The sequence below is a fragment of the Callorhinus ursinus genome, unplaced genomic scaffold (assembly GCF_003265705.2).
Source record: "Callorhinus ursinus isolate GAN/ISIS: 27379988/994484 unplaced genomic scaffold, GSC_fseal_2.0 scaffold5, whole genome shotgun sequence".
Lineage (NCBI taxonomy): Eukaryota > Metazoa > Chordata > Mammalia > Carnivora > Otariidae > Callorhinus > Callorhinus ursinus.
In genome coordinates this window covers 20,788,931-20,805,432 of record NW_027397067.1, presented here as the reverse complement: position 1 = coordinate 20,805,432, position 16,502 = coordinate 20,788,931, and the positions used below count along the sequence as shown (strand labels likewise).

Below are 16,502 nucleotides of genomic sequence, written 5' to 3'. Positions count from 1 at the left end.
GGCAGAGTCAACAGCTTACAGCTGGCTGGTCTGTGTCATTTCAGTGGGCTTTCGGCTGTGGAGGTGGTCTGGTTGTGTGGTACCCGGCCCTGGGTGATGTAGGATGGGGACAATACTGGCTGGGTGTGTGAGAGCACGGTAAGGAGGTGGTTGAGACTATATACTCAGGACTGGATAGTTTGCATGTAAAACTTGCGCTCTCAGCTGACCCTTGCTATCTCTATGTCTTGGTAGTCTAGTCTCTTCCCAGCCAGCAAGATTTTTAAGATGTCAAAGCATTATAAAATACTGAAAAATTAAAAAATGTGATTAATATAAAAGCTTATATGTTACAGCCAAAGCATACACTCACCTGGCCTGACTCCACTATTATTATCATATGGTGTTTTCTCCACCTTTCTTTACCATGTTCCTTCTCCTCACCTTCCAGGGGCCTTTCTGGAGCTCTCGAGGCTGGGGCTTTGGGTCCCGCCCATGTACTTTGAAAAGCACTCTGTATTTTGGCACATATTGTTCTATTTTATAACTCAATAAATATCCCAACCTTTTATATAACAATGACCCCCACGCTGGTGTTTCCATTTTTACTCTTGGTCGCTTTCTCTGTGCCTACTGTAAATTCTATGCCTTGTTTGACTTAGTCCGTTTAAGCTGTCTAGATCTGATTCTTCAATTGATACTTCCCTCAAATTTTACTTTCATTTAAGAAATCAGCATCATCTAAGATGTTTAGGAAAGGACTAGACTGTTCTCCCCAAATCCTTCCTTTTCTTTCCCCTCAAAGATTATTTATTTGAGAGAGGGAGTGGGTAGAGGGACTGTAGATTAAAGATTAAAGAGAGAATCTTTAAGCCTACTCCACTCTGAGTGTGGAGCCTGCCGCGGGGCTCGATCTCATGACCCTGAGATCATGACCTGAGGGAAAACCAAGAGTCTGATGCTTAACCGACTGTGCCCCCCAGGCCCCCCCACAAATCCTTCTAATTATTGAGATAGATCGCTGACAATATCTACCTTAAGAAAACGTCTCTCTTTCTTTCTTTGTTTCTTTTTCTCTTTCACAAATATCTTTTTTGAGCAACAGCTACAGGACAAAGAACTGGGAGGTAGAAAGGAAAATTGACATAATAAAATATAAGTTTTTAAATGGAGGTATGTATATTCTAAGAAAGGCTGAAGGAACAGGAGGAAGGAATTTCTAAGTTAGCTGACTGAATCAGGGAAGACTTGTCTTGGAAGATGACATATTGTTGCTTTCTTTTAAAATTGTGGAGTGTTCGGTTTGGTTTTTTAAAATATAAAAGTAATACATGTTCATCGTAGAAAACTTAGAAAGTACATAAAGATATAAAGAATAAAATAAAAGTGCATTCCAGTATCATTCCTCAACATAAATGCTTAAATTATTTTTATAACAGAAAGTATATTTTGAAACTAGATAGATGTGGTGGTTGCACATTGTGAATGTACTGAATGCCCCTGAATTTTTTGCTTTAAAATAACTTTATGTTATGTGAATTTTACCTCAGTAAATTATTTTTGAAAAGGTATTTATTTTACTTGAATTTAGACATAAGGAAAATAAACTGAATAGGCTATAATCTTCAGATAAATCTTTTTTTTTTCCACAAGAAGAAGTATTATGTCCAAGAATAGCTATGTCAGAAAAGTATTAACAGTGGTTAGTATGTTTGTTTGGTATTTAATGTTTATCATTTATATTTGGAAGTAATGTTAGTTTCCAGGTAATAAAATTTAGTCAACAACTTGATAGAACAATTCATCTATTTTTTATAGTAATAAAACCACCATTCCTCATCCTACTCCCAATTTAAATAAAAAAATAGGTGGCAAAAGAACAAAATTGAAATCTATGTCTACTTCGTAAAGGTCCTTCAGAAGAACATAACAGAGAAAAGCTGGTGTGGAAGGATAATGTCAGCAAAAACAAACACCACAACACATCATAGGGAAGGAATGTTCCTGCAACCAAAAAAAGATCAGAAAATAAATAGAAGGCCTAAAAATATACCAAAACAAATTCACAGATAGATATTATCATTCATAATTGTGACTTTGAATCTTGAAGAGAATGTCAAATTATGCTATGGATTTTCCAGTAATACCAGTTAATACATACAAAATATTTAAAGTTTTGTTGCTTTAAGAGGCAATTGCCCAGTTATCTGAAAAATTCAAGCATTCCAAACACCTCTTTTCCCCAGATATACTGGATGAATGAAATATTGTATATTTCCTCTGTCTCTGGTTAGCATTTTATTGTTTCTTTAATGGAATTTTTGGTTTATAATCCGATCTAAATCCTTGTAGGATTCTTTAGCTCCAGAAAACCATGGACCGCCCTTTATCTTAGGAGGAAGAAATTAGGCATCTTTGGAATAGATTTCATTTTCTCACAAGTATATGGATATTGTTTTAGTACAAATTGTTGCTGTGGTGTTACAATGAACGTTAATAAATAAATAAATACATTCCAAAATGTTCCTACAAAATACCAGATGCATGCTGGGAGCTGAAGATATACAGATTTACCAAAGTCCTGCTTTTATAGCATTTACACTCTCTTGAAAGAAACAAACAGGTAAACACACGCAGCTATTGAAGACTTCATGAGTAACAGTATGAACTGCATGCCATGGGAGCACAGAGGAGAAGCACCTGGCTGAAGGGGCTGTCTCCTACAGATTCGATGGATGAGCTTGACATTTGCTAAGCAGACTTGTGGGGGAATACAGTAAATAGTAGAGACAAGAAAGACCATGGCCATGTAGGGAGCTTATGGTGGGAATCACAGAACTTCAGAACCGCAAGGGTGGACAGCAACCCTGTCTTGCGGGCCTTGCAAATGAGGCCAAGTTCTGGGCAGCTGGACCTTCTTCCCATTTTCTTGGTCATTCTCTCTGTCAGCATATCTTTTTCAAATATATCATTATGTAAAAAAGTCTGTTTCCGTAGTTTAAGACAACAAAAAGACATGACAGTTGCTTTCAGTTTGTAAAGGACAGAAGCAAGTTGAAGCCCCCTGAGATACTGGGGTTCTAGCATAAGGCTCTCTCGCGAGCCCCTGGCAGCTCTGGGAATGTGTTCCTTGCTTCGGGACCCACAGCCACTCTGGATACTCAACTGCAGGCTGATGCTCAGTTCCTTTTCCTTACTTAAGTTCTCACTCAAATCTTCATATGCACAGCCTAATTCACTGTGTGTCAGGTGTCAACAGTAAGGGACACGAAGTAAAGGGCTTGGCCAGTCTGTGTTCACATAGGGTGTCCCAGGCCTCTCATGTCTGCAGGGCTGCTTTCTGGAAGCACCTCTGAGTCCAGCCTCCTTTCCTGGTGCAATCAGCTCGTTTTGAGAAATCCGGTCACATGCTACAAACCTTGCTATGTCAGCATAAGGAGCCACTGAAAGGTGACTTTCAGGGTGGCAGTGCCACGCAGACCTCTCTCCAGAATAGGATTCATTTTACACCAGACTAAATGTATTACCAATGATTTTCTCCCTTTGCCCACTTTAAAAGCTGACTGCCACCTTTCAGTTTCTATGAAACCCAGGCTTACTTAAAGCTTTACTCTTCCAAACAAAAACTTTATTTTAAATTGATCCTTCAAGTTGTAGACTTATTTTATGAATGAGCATAAAACATTCCCACATGCTGGAGCACGCTTGCCTGATGGGCAGAAACTTACCCACCTATCATCCCTGTTGTCTCCTCTTAAGCTATGAGCCACGAGGCTTTGGAGAACGAGAAACTATGGTCTCTGCCCTTGCTGAGACCATCCTTGATCAGCTTCCACAGGAACTCAGTCACACTGCACATCTCAGGTTTTCTGAAGCTTTGACTAAAGGTTTGCAAGATCAAGCAGAGGGGGCAGGGGGACTACATCAAATTTATTATAGTGTAGCCCTGTTATGATGGGCGTGCAACTCAACATCTGGTCTGGTGCGGTCTGGGGTCACCTGCACTGCTGTGGATGGGCACATGGGAATGAGCAAGGGATCTGCCAGTGACAGCAACACTTCTTTTTTTTTTTTTTTTTAATTTTTAGTTAAAGTCCAACTAGCCAACATACAGTGCAATACTAATTCCACGCGTACAACCCAGTGATGCAACACCCCGTGCTCATCACAAGTGCTCTCCTTAAGTAACACTTCTTTTAAAAGTGATTTCTATGTGTTGCCTATCTTCTATTACATTCTACTGAAATTTGGTGCTTTGTATTGCGTTCTTTTCCTACTTTACTAATGTTTAAGGCATTTCTGGTTTTAGTGTCAGTTTGCCCTTATTGAATTTGTAAGATTTTGTAGCATTAAATGATAAAAAAATGACAGTCATTATCATTATTTTATCTCTCCTTCACCAGGCTTTTTACCGCATTTTTTATTTTACAATGACAGTTATAAATGACATGAAGAAACTTATCTAAAATATATTCTGCAGCATAAATTTAGATATTTGACTGCCACTGTATGGATTTATCTTAGATTTTTAAAACTTTGTGTTTTTGGAATTATTTTGAATTTACGTAAAAGCCACAGACACAGCACACAGAGCTCCTGTGTACCCTGTACTTCAGTTCTCCAGTTGTTAATGTTTCTGACCCTCCTGAGAAGTCACAGACATGATGCTCTGCTGCCCTATCCTCCTTCAGTGTTGTTTCCTAGGTACAAGGACATTGTCCTACGTGACCACAGGGCAGCCATCCAAACCCGGAAATTAGCATTGATCCAGTGCAACCTTCTAGACCACAAGCCCAATTCAAACTTCATCAGTGATTTCAACAATGCCCTTTATGTCCAAATTCAATTCACAGACCACATGTTGTATTTCGTTGGGGTGTATTTTAGTCTTCTTCAATCTGGATCAGTTTCTCGTATTTCCTTATTTTTATGATCTTGACCCTTTTAAAAAGTATAAGCTGATAACTTTATAGAATGTCCCTCAGTTTGGGTTTGATGATGTCGCCTCCTGATTTATGCACTTGGTGGGCATACCACTGAAATGAGGCTATAGTCCAGTGCCTTGTAACAGAAGCTATATAATGCTAATATCCCTGTGAACTTTTATCTCTTGAAGATTGTATCTACCAGGTTTTTGTACTCTAAAGTTAATAAATATATTGCAGTTCTAAATCCATAAGTAATTTATAAGTGTTTTATGGGGAAGTACTTTGAAGCCATGCAAATCCAGTTGATTCTCATTTGTGGGTAGTTGTGTTCTATAAAGTCACATGAACATTGAGTTAGCGAATACAGAAGCATTGCTCTAGGGAAGACACAGGATTGGATTCCTGTCACAACATAATCATCAACCAATCAACACATAACCTTGTTTTATGTATGTTTCTGTTTTAAGACTCTTTATTCAATATATATTGTTTGTTCATTAACATTGAACCTATGGCCAACTAGCAGTATGGCTCCTGCCTGAAGGAAGTGTATCTAACATGCATTTTCTCTACATGGCACATCACAGCCTCTTAGGAAAGCTAGACAGCATTTCAGCACTATATCTGAGGGCCATTTGAAACAGGGAAATCACTGAAAACACAAAAATGCTAAAAATATGACAGTGTCTTGTGAAAAGGACACTTACTTGCAGCATGAAAGCTGACAAAGGAAGACAGTGTGAGATGCCTCATGAAATCTTAGCCAAGAAAGTGTGTGTCCTACAACTTAAATTTTTTTGCCACTTGGTGCAAGTCCTTGAATGGCTACCCCCTGTGAGTATTGATTTGGGGGTTACACATAAATTGTAGCAAGTGGGCAAATTTGAAAATACTAAATCTGTAAATAATGAGGATTGACTGTATCTTGTTTCTGTTAAACTTTCACTTACCACTTTTAGCATCTGTTGACCTTAAATTGCTTCATATTTAACTATTTGGGATCCTTCAAACTGTTTTTGGTGTGTCCTTCTGACATGTCCCCATCATTCTCTGAGCATTTTACTTTCTTGTTTAACAAGATTTCCCGGGCTCATCTTGTATTTTCTCTGCCTCAGCTCTGAAGTTAGACATTTCTCCAAGGAGCTCTGGTTCCTTTGAGTGGAAAATGGCCTTTAGATACCAAGCACCGGGTGCTAGGTGTGCTCATTGTTATTAGGGTGTTATAACTTCTAAACTGTGTAGTAGACAGAATTAGGAAATATATGCATGTACACACACTCACACATATCTATCATGTCATCTTTATCCATCTATTGTCTATCATCATATCTATCAATCACATTCTATCTGTCAGTCTGTCTGATCTATCAATCTGATCTATCAATCATATTCTGTCAGTCTGTCTGATCTGTCAATCTGATCTATCAATCATATTCTGTCAGTCTGTCTGATCTGTCAATCTGATCTATCAATCATTCTATCTGTCAGTCTGTCTGATCTGTCAATCTGATCTATCAATCATATTCTGTCAGTCTGTCTGGTCTGTCAATCTGATCTATCAATCATATTCTGTCAGTCTGTCTGTCTATCCTGCCCATCTATCCCATAACTTCATACCATTACCTTCAGTTCCAATCTGATATCTAACTATCCTCTGTCCATATTTGTAACTCCCTTCTCTGGCCATTAGAAAGCTGACTGCCATTAGTTTCAATGGACTCACTTAACTCTTCTTGTATTTAAACCAGCTCCCAGCCCCACCTGCCAAAGACACAAGCCTGGATATCTGGCCCTTTGTTCCTGCAGGGCATGTATGCTGAAGGTTTAGCTCCAACAAAGGGAAGGAGGAAGGTGGAAGAAAGGAGGAAGCTAACTTAAAGTTGTTGACTTCAACTTTTGCTAAATTCTTCTTAAATAACACCAGTTTTTTTTATTTATTTATGAAAGAGAAGACAAATATTACATATATTTTTAGTTAGCTTTGAAATTAGAGGGCTATTTAGCACACCAAATGGGTATAAAGGAAAAATCAAGTTTTCTATAACTAGTATCTTTTTTTTTAAAGTTTATTTATTTAAGTAATCTCTACACCCAACGTGGGACTGGAACTCACGACCCTGAGATCAAAAGTTACATGCTCTTCCGCTCTTCTGACTGAGCCAGCCAGGCGCCCCTATAACTAGTATCTTTTATTTATTTATTTTTTTAAAAGATTTTATTTATTTGAGAGAGAGAGAGAGAATGAGAGAGAGCATGAGAGGGAAGAGGGTCAGAGGGAGAAGCAGACCCCCCGCTGAGCAGGGAGCCCGATGTGGGACTCGATCCCGGGACTCCAGGATCATGACCTGAGCCGAAGGCAGTTGCTTAACCAACTGAGCCACCCAGGCGCCCTAACTAGTATCTTTTAAAACATTCATGTGAGACATATGTTATTTTCTTGGATTAAAAAAATTTATTGTATAATTTCACCAGATGTTTTAGATTCAACAATATTTAAATTTAATATACCAAGTAAACTTAATTTGAATCTCCAAATGTTGATAGAAAATCTTCTGATTTTTAAATTTTACTTATTATTTTAATTTTTTTTATGTTTTATATATTTTTTTAAGTAGGCTCCACACCCAATGTGGGGCTTGAACTCATGACCCCAAGATTAAGAGTCCCATGCTTTATTGACTGAGCCAGCCAGGCATTCCTCTAATTTTTAAATTTTAGATCTATTGATTTGCATATTTATAAGAGAATATTGGGTAATTTTATGAAGTAGTTTATTTTTTTTTTCTGGTGTGTTTGTCCATGTTAAAAAATGAAGTATGCATCTTAATTTTTTTAAATGTTCATTTAAACTTTAAATGATCAAATTAAGATATAGAACATTAAAATTAATTTACATTTTAAAATGATTAGCAAATAGTCTTGACTTCCTAAGTTTTAAATTCTGGTGTATAGGTCATAAATTATAGCTTTAATAACAAGTTTTGCTTAATTTTTATGAAATGATTTTATTATGTTGTAGCGTAAGAGGATAACTGTTCTTTTCTTTTTAAGATTTATTTATTTATTTTAGAGAGCAAGAGAAAGAGCACACAGTCAAGCAGGGGGAGGGGCAGAAGAGAGGGAGGAGAATCTCAAGCAGACTCCCCACTGAGCATGGAGCTCAATGTGGGGCTCAATCTCACAACCCTGAGGTCATGACCCGAGTCAAAATCAAGAGGCGAATGCTTAACTGACTGAGCCACCCAGGCGCCCCAGGGCATAACCATTCTGATAACTGAGATGACTGTACCTGTCAGAACTAATGCAGCTTATCTTTTCCATGATACATTCCAAGATATGTACAGATCACATAAATGTGGGTTAATTCACATTGTAAACATGCAAAAATGCAAAAGAATATGCATGAGAATCTTCTTTTATTCCTCTTTCCCAATCTTATTCCAATTACAGAATTTATTGGTGTTGTATATGTTAGGAAGTATATATATTCAACCACATATAAATATGTTGTTTTGGTTTGTTTGATTTTTACTTTGATATTACATATATGTATATGTATTTACATACTCATGTATATGTATATTTCTGCAGCAGCTTGCTTTATTCATTTATAAAAATATTTCTTGGAGTTCCTTTTATGCCAGCACATATAGCTCTGTATCATTTTTAGCTACTGCATAGTATTTCATTATAGGGCTGTGCCATAATTTATTTAAACATTTTCCATTTAGTCTTTTTCCTTAAATTTTTGCTATTATAAATAATGCTGAAATGAAGATACCTGGACATACATCTTGAAGCATATATATATATATATGGCAAGTTCTGTAAAGTAAATGCAAAGACTTAAAGATGAGACTTTTCTCTCTTCCTTGAGAGGCAGCTGGGCCGGTCCTGAGCCCCCACCTCTGGGCTCTCCTCCTTTGGAGATCATTTGTCTTTCTTCACCAGTCCAAAGTCCCTGGGAGTATCTGACCTGGTGACCTGACCGTTAAGCCCTTTTAGCTGCATCATTTTCTGTTTCATAATGAGGCTGGAAGATTAAATGTCCAGAATCATGTACCAGTTCCCCTGCTGTGGGTATCTGCAATGCGGCATCAGGGATGTGACAACTCAGAAGTGGGTTTCTCAGGGAAGTGCTGGTTGAATGAAGTAGAAACCATAATGTAGCACTGTACTGCAGATACTTTGCGCATTTAGTAGATTCTTGGGTTTTAGCAAAAAATAACATTGTTTTAATTTAAAAAATGTAAACAATTTATCTTAAGCAGTTTTTAGAACAGGAGTCATAGGTTCGGTTTTTCTTGTAAGGTTATTTGTGTCTGGATATGTTTTCTGCTACTTTATTAAATTTCCTCATCCTACTTGAAAAATTTTCAGCAACCCCAAATCTGTTTAATAAAGGGGGTGATTTCTAATCAGTCATCAGGTTTTTCTGTTTTTATTCTCTATTCAGTAGTCTCAAATATTGCCGAATGGCTATTTCCAGTTCATTTCAAAAACAATTCAATCTTATTTTATTTTCCATCCCTTATTTATAACATTCATTTGTCATTTTTGTCATTTTGTAGACCTACCAAGAGCAGCTGTCAGGATCTTAAGCAACATGACATTCCTTTTTGTGAGTTTGTCATACACAGCTGAGAGTGCCATTGTAACTGCTTTCATTACCTTCATTCCCAAGTTCATCGAGTCACAGTTTGGTATCCCAGCTTCCAATGCCAGCATCTACACTGGTAAGGCACTGCCGTTAGAGCTCCTTGAAAACATGATCATTTTTGACCACTAACCTAAAATGCAATGAGTGAGGAGAAAGTTCATTCTAACATCAAAGTGTTGAATAAATTCATTAACAGCTACCTGCCTCCCCTCACCCTCCACCCCCATTTTAGGAGGAGAAGGTCTTTGAATGTTTTCTTGTTGACTCAGATGGTGTTACTGTGTGCCATTTTTTACCAACTGTCTTTTGGGAAGGGAGAACTTTGCATAATTATGCTTTTATGGTTCTCAGTTAAAAAGAATGAAATAGGCAATGGCATTCAAATTTAAATCTGAATATATCTTTTTATGGGTGGCGTGAGTCAAATTAAAAAAGTGATTGAAAAAATTTTAAATGGATAATCTGAAATAGAGATGATCAGGTGCATGGTATCAGGATTTCCCCTTCATGAATATAAACAGATTTTGATTGAATAACAAGAGATGCTTGACTTTATAAGGAAATCTATGAATTTTGTTTTAGAAGGTGTTTTATGTCTGGGAAAATGATTTTTGGAGACTATGATATGGGTACCTATTGTATGTAGGACTCAAATCTTTTTTCATAGTAAATTGAGGGGGAGACAAACCATGAGAGACTATGGACTCTGAGAAGCAAACTGAGGGTTCTAGAGGGGAGGGGGGTGGGGGCATGGGTTAGCCTGGTGATGGGGTATTAAAGAGGGCATGTATTGAATGGAGCACTGGGTGTTATATGCAAACAATGAATCATGGAACACTACATCAAATGCTAATGATGTTTTGTATGGTGACTAACATAACATAATATAATAAAATTAAAAAAAATAAAACTCACTATGACCATAAAAAAAAAATTGGGTGTTTAGAAATGTGGAAACACTAATTCTCAGATATTGGGGGAATTTTCAGTGTATTATATCATAATATTTTGGATATATCTTTAGTGGTTTCAAAGACGGTCAAATGACTGTATCTGCCTAAGGCTTAATCTATTAATAAAATATTATTTAAATAGTTAAGTGGAGATTTATTATAACTTTTCTGATGACGCTGACTACCGCTTTATCCTCCACATCCACGTTCAAGCTTAGCAAGCTTGAATTATCTGAAAATTAACAAGCAAAGTTATATTTTTATAGAAAGAGAAGTTGACTTGAAATATTTGGGTAATCACTTTGTTCTCTTCTTTCACTTTGCACATGAAAAGACATACATTTGGGTTGTGGGTCCATGATCGCAAATATTTTTATAAAGAGTATACTGCTTTGGATCATTGTAATGGTCACCCAAAAATATGTTTTTCTCTATTTGTGTTTCAGAAATATATGTTTTCCTTGTATTAAGGTAAAATTTACAGATTACTTAACAGTTTGCCAGAAAATCTGAAAGACACATTTCTAGTTTAATTCTTACACTAACCCTTTGATTGAGTGACAATTCTTGGTCAGGGAAACCGAGAGTTGTCTTGTAGCTAGATCTGAAGCCACACATCTGATAAATGTAGTCTCAAGCATTTCCCTAACTAAGTTTCAGTATTAGTAAGTGTTACTGGCAAGAGTCATAGTCAAATAAATTTGGGACTTGCTGAGTTAAAGTATTACAGAGTTGTTTTCTATAGGACTCTTCACAACCCTTACTATGCCAATGTGCATTGTGAAACTCCCAGACACAGGCTCAAGGTACTGTCTTTCCCAAATTGATTTGACCATGAAATTGGACTTTTGAATGGCATCTCTCCCATGAGCAGTTTTCTTCAGGATACACATTGAGAAACACTGCTGTTTTCTCCTGTGTGTCCCTGTCCCAGCCAGTCTAGCGAGCAGAGCTGTCCGGGTCATCCCATTCCCCTCCAGATGTGCCATTTTAACCAACCAGCAGTTGCCGGGGCAGTGGTACGGTACAGAGCTAGGTAGGAATTGATGCATATTGAATCATATTGACCAAGGCCATCATTTAATTACTGGTAGAGGCAGAGGGCTAGACATAAGACTCCTTGTAGAAAAATAGAGTAAAGGGTTCAGCTGGACCTGGGGTGTTTGGCTGCAGAGTTGTCACTGAATATGGCCCCTTGGTGAAGGAGGGTGCAAGATTAAATAAAACTAGCTCATGGAATTTGCTCATCCCGTGTTCCAACATCAGGATTAAAAAAGCAACATCACAGAGTGCCAATTCCATTCTGGTTTTGTCATCGGTAGGTTTTTTTTTTTTTAAACATTGTCAATGCAATTTATACTATGTTTGATAGTCTCCTGTGTTCTGATAAAACACTTTTTTACTCCTAGCTCATACCTTTTCCTTTCTTTCCAGATAGATAATAAATAATAATGGTCAAAGATATTCAGATTAAGAGTAGAAGGTTGCCTGTCATATTACAGTAAGATGAACAAGGATGATAATCTCTTTTAAAGCTTACTTTGATTTTTGAATTTTTATTAATTGAATCCTTCTTACCCTCTGAGCAGAGATTTGTATTTTTAAAGGACTTACTTAGTTTAATTGAGTCTTTTGTTCCTTTCTATGCATGTAAGTCATATGTAGAATTAAGAAATGTATCTGAACAAGAATTTTAATATAGTTTTTTTTTAAAGATTTATTTATTTAAGAGAGAGAGAGTGCAAGCAGGGGAGGGGCAGAGGGAGAGGGAGACAATCAGACTGCCTGCTGACGCTGGCTGGATCCCAGGACCCTGAGATCATGACCTGAGCTGAAATCAAGAGTCAGACACTTAACTGACTGAGGCACCCAGGTGCCCCAGAATTTTAACATAGTTTTAATTTCTCATCTGACGAAATTTTTGAGTTAAAGTTCTTTTTATTTTAATTTAAAAGGATTATTTGAATAAATACTTTAACCCTCCATAGCCATTTGCTTGTATTGTGTTATATGGTAGGGATGAAGCTCCATACATGTATCAGAACACAGGCCTTTGCTCACTTTCTCTCCCATAGCCCTTGAGTACCGGCTCTCATAGAGCTGTACCCTATTTGTGTATGACCAGGGTGCATGTGCATGTGTGTGTGCGTGTGTGTGTGTGTGTGTGTGTGTGTGTGTGTGTCAGACTCAAACCAGAACCGTAAGTTGTTTACAGATCTGGCTGTGTTTGTATTTATGCAACCACGAATCCAAGTTCACGTTACACCCTTCCCATTTGTGGTCTTTCTGCTAACCCATTTAGGGTCACATTTGTTGACTGAAATGAACTATATGGAGGTTGATGCTTTGGAAAAGTCTGAAATGATGGCAAGAGCCCTGAAGGAGGAGGCAGAACAGCCTTGAATCCTGCCACTGCTGGTTACTAGCTGTGTGACTTTTGGCAAGTCATTTTACTTCCTCTACTTGAGCTAAAACTGAAGCTTACCTGTGTCTTGAGGACAAGAGCTCCTCTGTCTCTATGTTCAGTGTTGTTGTGAGGATCCGATGAAGTAGCGAATAGCGATTTGTTTTGAATCTTCCCGAAGTTCAAATGGGCACAGCAATATAAATTGAAAAACACAACTTAATCATATATTATAGGAAAGGGAATTATTATTGATGATGTTGATGGTAGCTTCTTACATTTGAAGTCATGCTGCTTGAACAGGTCTGAGAATAAAACCTCTATAATAATAATGATGATAATAAAACAGCTGCTGACTTTACTGAGTGTTTATTAAATAGAAGACACTATCTAAGCTTTTTCATGTGGACATTATGCAATGTAACCAATGGCTATGTAGTAGATGTTCTTGATTACGCCCATTTTCCAGATGAGGAAACAAAGGTCTAGGGAGTTTTTAACAACTTGCCCTACAGACATGCAAATAGTTAGAGCCAGGAGATAGTATCTTGGAGTATATAAAGATCCATATGTAATTTTTATTGAAATACTATAATAGGTCTATGCTATTTTATCATTTCCAGGCAGTTTAATTTTTTTTAAACTATTTTAGAGAAACAGTATTCTAAGATTCAACTTCCACCCTGTCTAGGGCAGCCTTTGCCACTGAGCCATGGTCAAGAACATTCATTTTCAGAACACCAGCATCTTTCAGCATCACCTTTGCTTTCCTGGGGTCCTGCCCTTGTGTGTGCAGAATTATAAGGGGTTAGACGGCAGTTTGTCTTTGCAAGAGAAACGGCCTTGGAGAACTCTGTTTTGCTTTTCATTGGAGAATAATCAAAATACTTATTTCTTTGGTAAGGGGATTAGGTTGGGGTGTGATTTTTTTTTTAAATGACTATCATTTTTATTGTTGTCTAATTAACCAAATATTTGCCATCTGTCTTCAGCTACTGATTTGGGGGTTGTTTTTGATGAGATTCAAAGCAGTGCCACTGAATTCAGACTGCAACCTCTGGGAGTCACTGCATGCTTGGAAGCCAGAGAGACATGCACATGCTTTGATTTGCTTCATTCTTCTGCTTTTCTATACCAGTTCTTTAATTTTATAAGAATAGTTTTTAAAAATACATTTTTGTACTAATTTTATAAACGTACACATAGATTTTTAACATTAACATTAAACTTTTAAGTGCAAATGGACCATATTAAGTATGGCTACACTTGGCGTCACTGCCCATTTCCAAGGTCAGACAGTGACCTTGGACTCCACAAGACATGGGCAGGCACTGAACACGATATGCTCAGGGAGAGGAGAGGAAGGTCCTTAAGAACCCAACATCCTGCAGCTGCTGCTAGCATTTTCTCCCTTCTATCCTTTTAAACAATCTTGAGATAGATAGAGGCTATTAGGACCTAAGAGTGACAATTATAGGCTCTTTGTCTTTTGGGCAGAAAGGTATTTATTATAGTAAATTACATGTGTTTTTCTTCGGGGCTAATTAGAACTGTTGTAGAAGGTTATAGTGGACATTAAGTCAAGATACTCAGATTCTTTTTATTTGTTGATTAGCTAGTTAATTTAAGGCATGTTTGAGTGCCTACCATGTGGCAGGTTCTAAGCCAGTGCACTGATGGTGATGGTTAAACACGGTTTAATTGCTCAAGAAGTCTCAGAGGCCCCAGAGTGACAACACTTACACATGAGTACTCTATGACAATAGCACTGAAGTGAGAATGTACTTCCCAGTCACAGACCATCTCTGAAGTGCATGGCAGGACCCATGTCCTCTCTTATATCTGGCACCATTGACATGTACTTGGAACACCCAGGAAGCAGAGCTCAAAATGGAGTCTCAGTGGGTGTTACAAAGTATTTTTTTTAAAGATTTTATTTATTTACTCATGAGAGACAGAGAGAGAGAGAGAGGCAGAGGGAGAAGCAGGCTCCCAAGGAGCAGGGAGCCCGATGCGGGACTCGATCCCAGGACGCTGGGATCATGACCTAGCCGAAGGCAGACGCTTAACCATCTGAGCCACCCAGGCACCCACAAAGTATTTTTATAATATTTTTTATATTTTAAAATATATTTTTAAAGATTTTATTTATTTATCTGAGAGAGAGAGCAAGAGCATGAGCAGGGAGGGGGCAGAGGGAGAATCAGGCTCCACGCTGAGCAGGGAGGCTGATGCAGGACTCGATCCTGGGACCCTGAGATCATGACCTGAGCCAAAGGCAGATGCTTAATATTTTAATCTTGACCATGGCTCAGTGGCAATATAACTTTTAATATTTTTTATTTTCTGTATTTTGCTGGCCACATGGGTTCCTGCTCTGTAACCAGCCTCAACATCAGAACTCTCCAGGTGGTCTTAGGGAGACCAGGTACAAATCTTCATGTTCACTTTCATCAATAAACAATGCTAAAAGCTGGTACAAATCATCCCCAAACTCCTCAGATCAGGTTGCAAATCAATATATTAATCCATGTGTTTCACACCTTGGCTAGGAGTCAGTGCCGCATACATGCGCTCTCTTAATTCGGCTCAGGATGATCTCAGGTCTGTGAAGTTACCCCCCAGAGCTACCCCAGGGCTACGTTGGTGCATGAGGTGAGCAGCATGTTGGCTGCTAATCCATTGTGTGACTGTAGGTTCATCAGTCTTTCTTTCTAGAGAATAGTTTTTCTAATCTAGAAAACAATAATTTGGACTGGAAGGCACTCTATGATTTCTTCCTTTTCTAAAATCTTAGATTAAATCATTTTTTTCTAAAGCCACATGCACGAAATGAACTTATTCTTACATTCCCCATAGAGTTGTATTATTTTCTTACAAGAGGATTAGTTATTAACCAATTCATTTCTGTGGTATTTTTGGTAATGTTGCATCACCACCAACTTTGGCCATGTCTAGCATCAACATGATCTGTTTTTCTTTCTGTGGGTGACCTGATGTAATCCACAGACAGACCTCTCTTTGGATCTCAGATCTGTCGTTTAACTAAATGCGTAATTTTAGCGAAGTCACTTTACCACTCTGTTTCTCATTTGTAAAATGTGAGTGATCATATCCCAGGGCTACAGAAAAAACGTGAAATGAGATAATTCTATTTTAAAGCATTTGGTATCTGGTAGATGCTCAATAAAAATTAGTTTTCTTCCTTTATATGTTGTGAAACAGTGTTAAATTTAAATTCCTGTTAAACAGTTTTGTTAGGTTTTCTGATTTAAAACAAACTTTGTATTAATCTAATTTAGAGTGGTAACTCAAGGGTGTTTTGTTCAATTCCACCTGTTAGAAGAAGTAACACATTCAAATGAAATTATAAGGAGGGACTTTTTTAGTCTTGATCATAAGAGTAAAATAGCATAAACTTTCTGGAGCAGGGAGACAGCGAGAAGGTGCTGGGAGGGATGTTCATATCACAATGCATCATGGACCCCTGTCTCTCTCTGTCTCTCTCTCTCTGAATCTCTCTCTCTCTCAGTTGCTCTAAGTCAATTCACCAAGTGATCAGCCTCCTGTTTGGCCAG

At 37.8% G+C, this 16,502-nt stretch overlaps 1 protein-coding gene across 4 annotated transcripts in view; it reads left to right on the top strand.

Annotated features, from left to right (window-relative positions):
• SLCO5A1 (solute carrier organic anion transporter family member 5A1) overlaps positions 1 to 16,502 on the top strand; it is a 300,426-nt gene that overhangs the window by 211,783 nt on the left and 72,141 nt on the right. For all 4 annotated transcript variants that reach the window (XR_012378229.1, XM_073892871.1, XM_073892870.1 and 1 more), the window contains one exon: positions 9,479 to 9,643. Coding sequence is in view for 3 of the 4 variants with exons in the window: in XM_073892871.1 (XP_073748972.1) it covers positions 9,479 to 9,643 (165 nt within the window). In the remaining variant the exon portion in view is untranslated. The remainder of the gene's footprint in view (positions 1 to 9,478; positions 9,644 to 16,502) is intronic.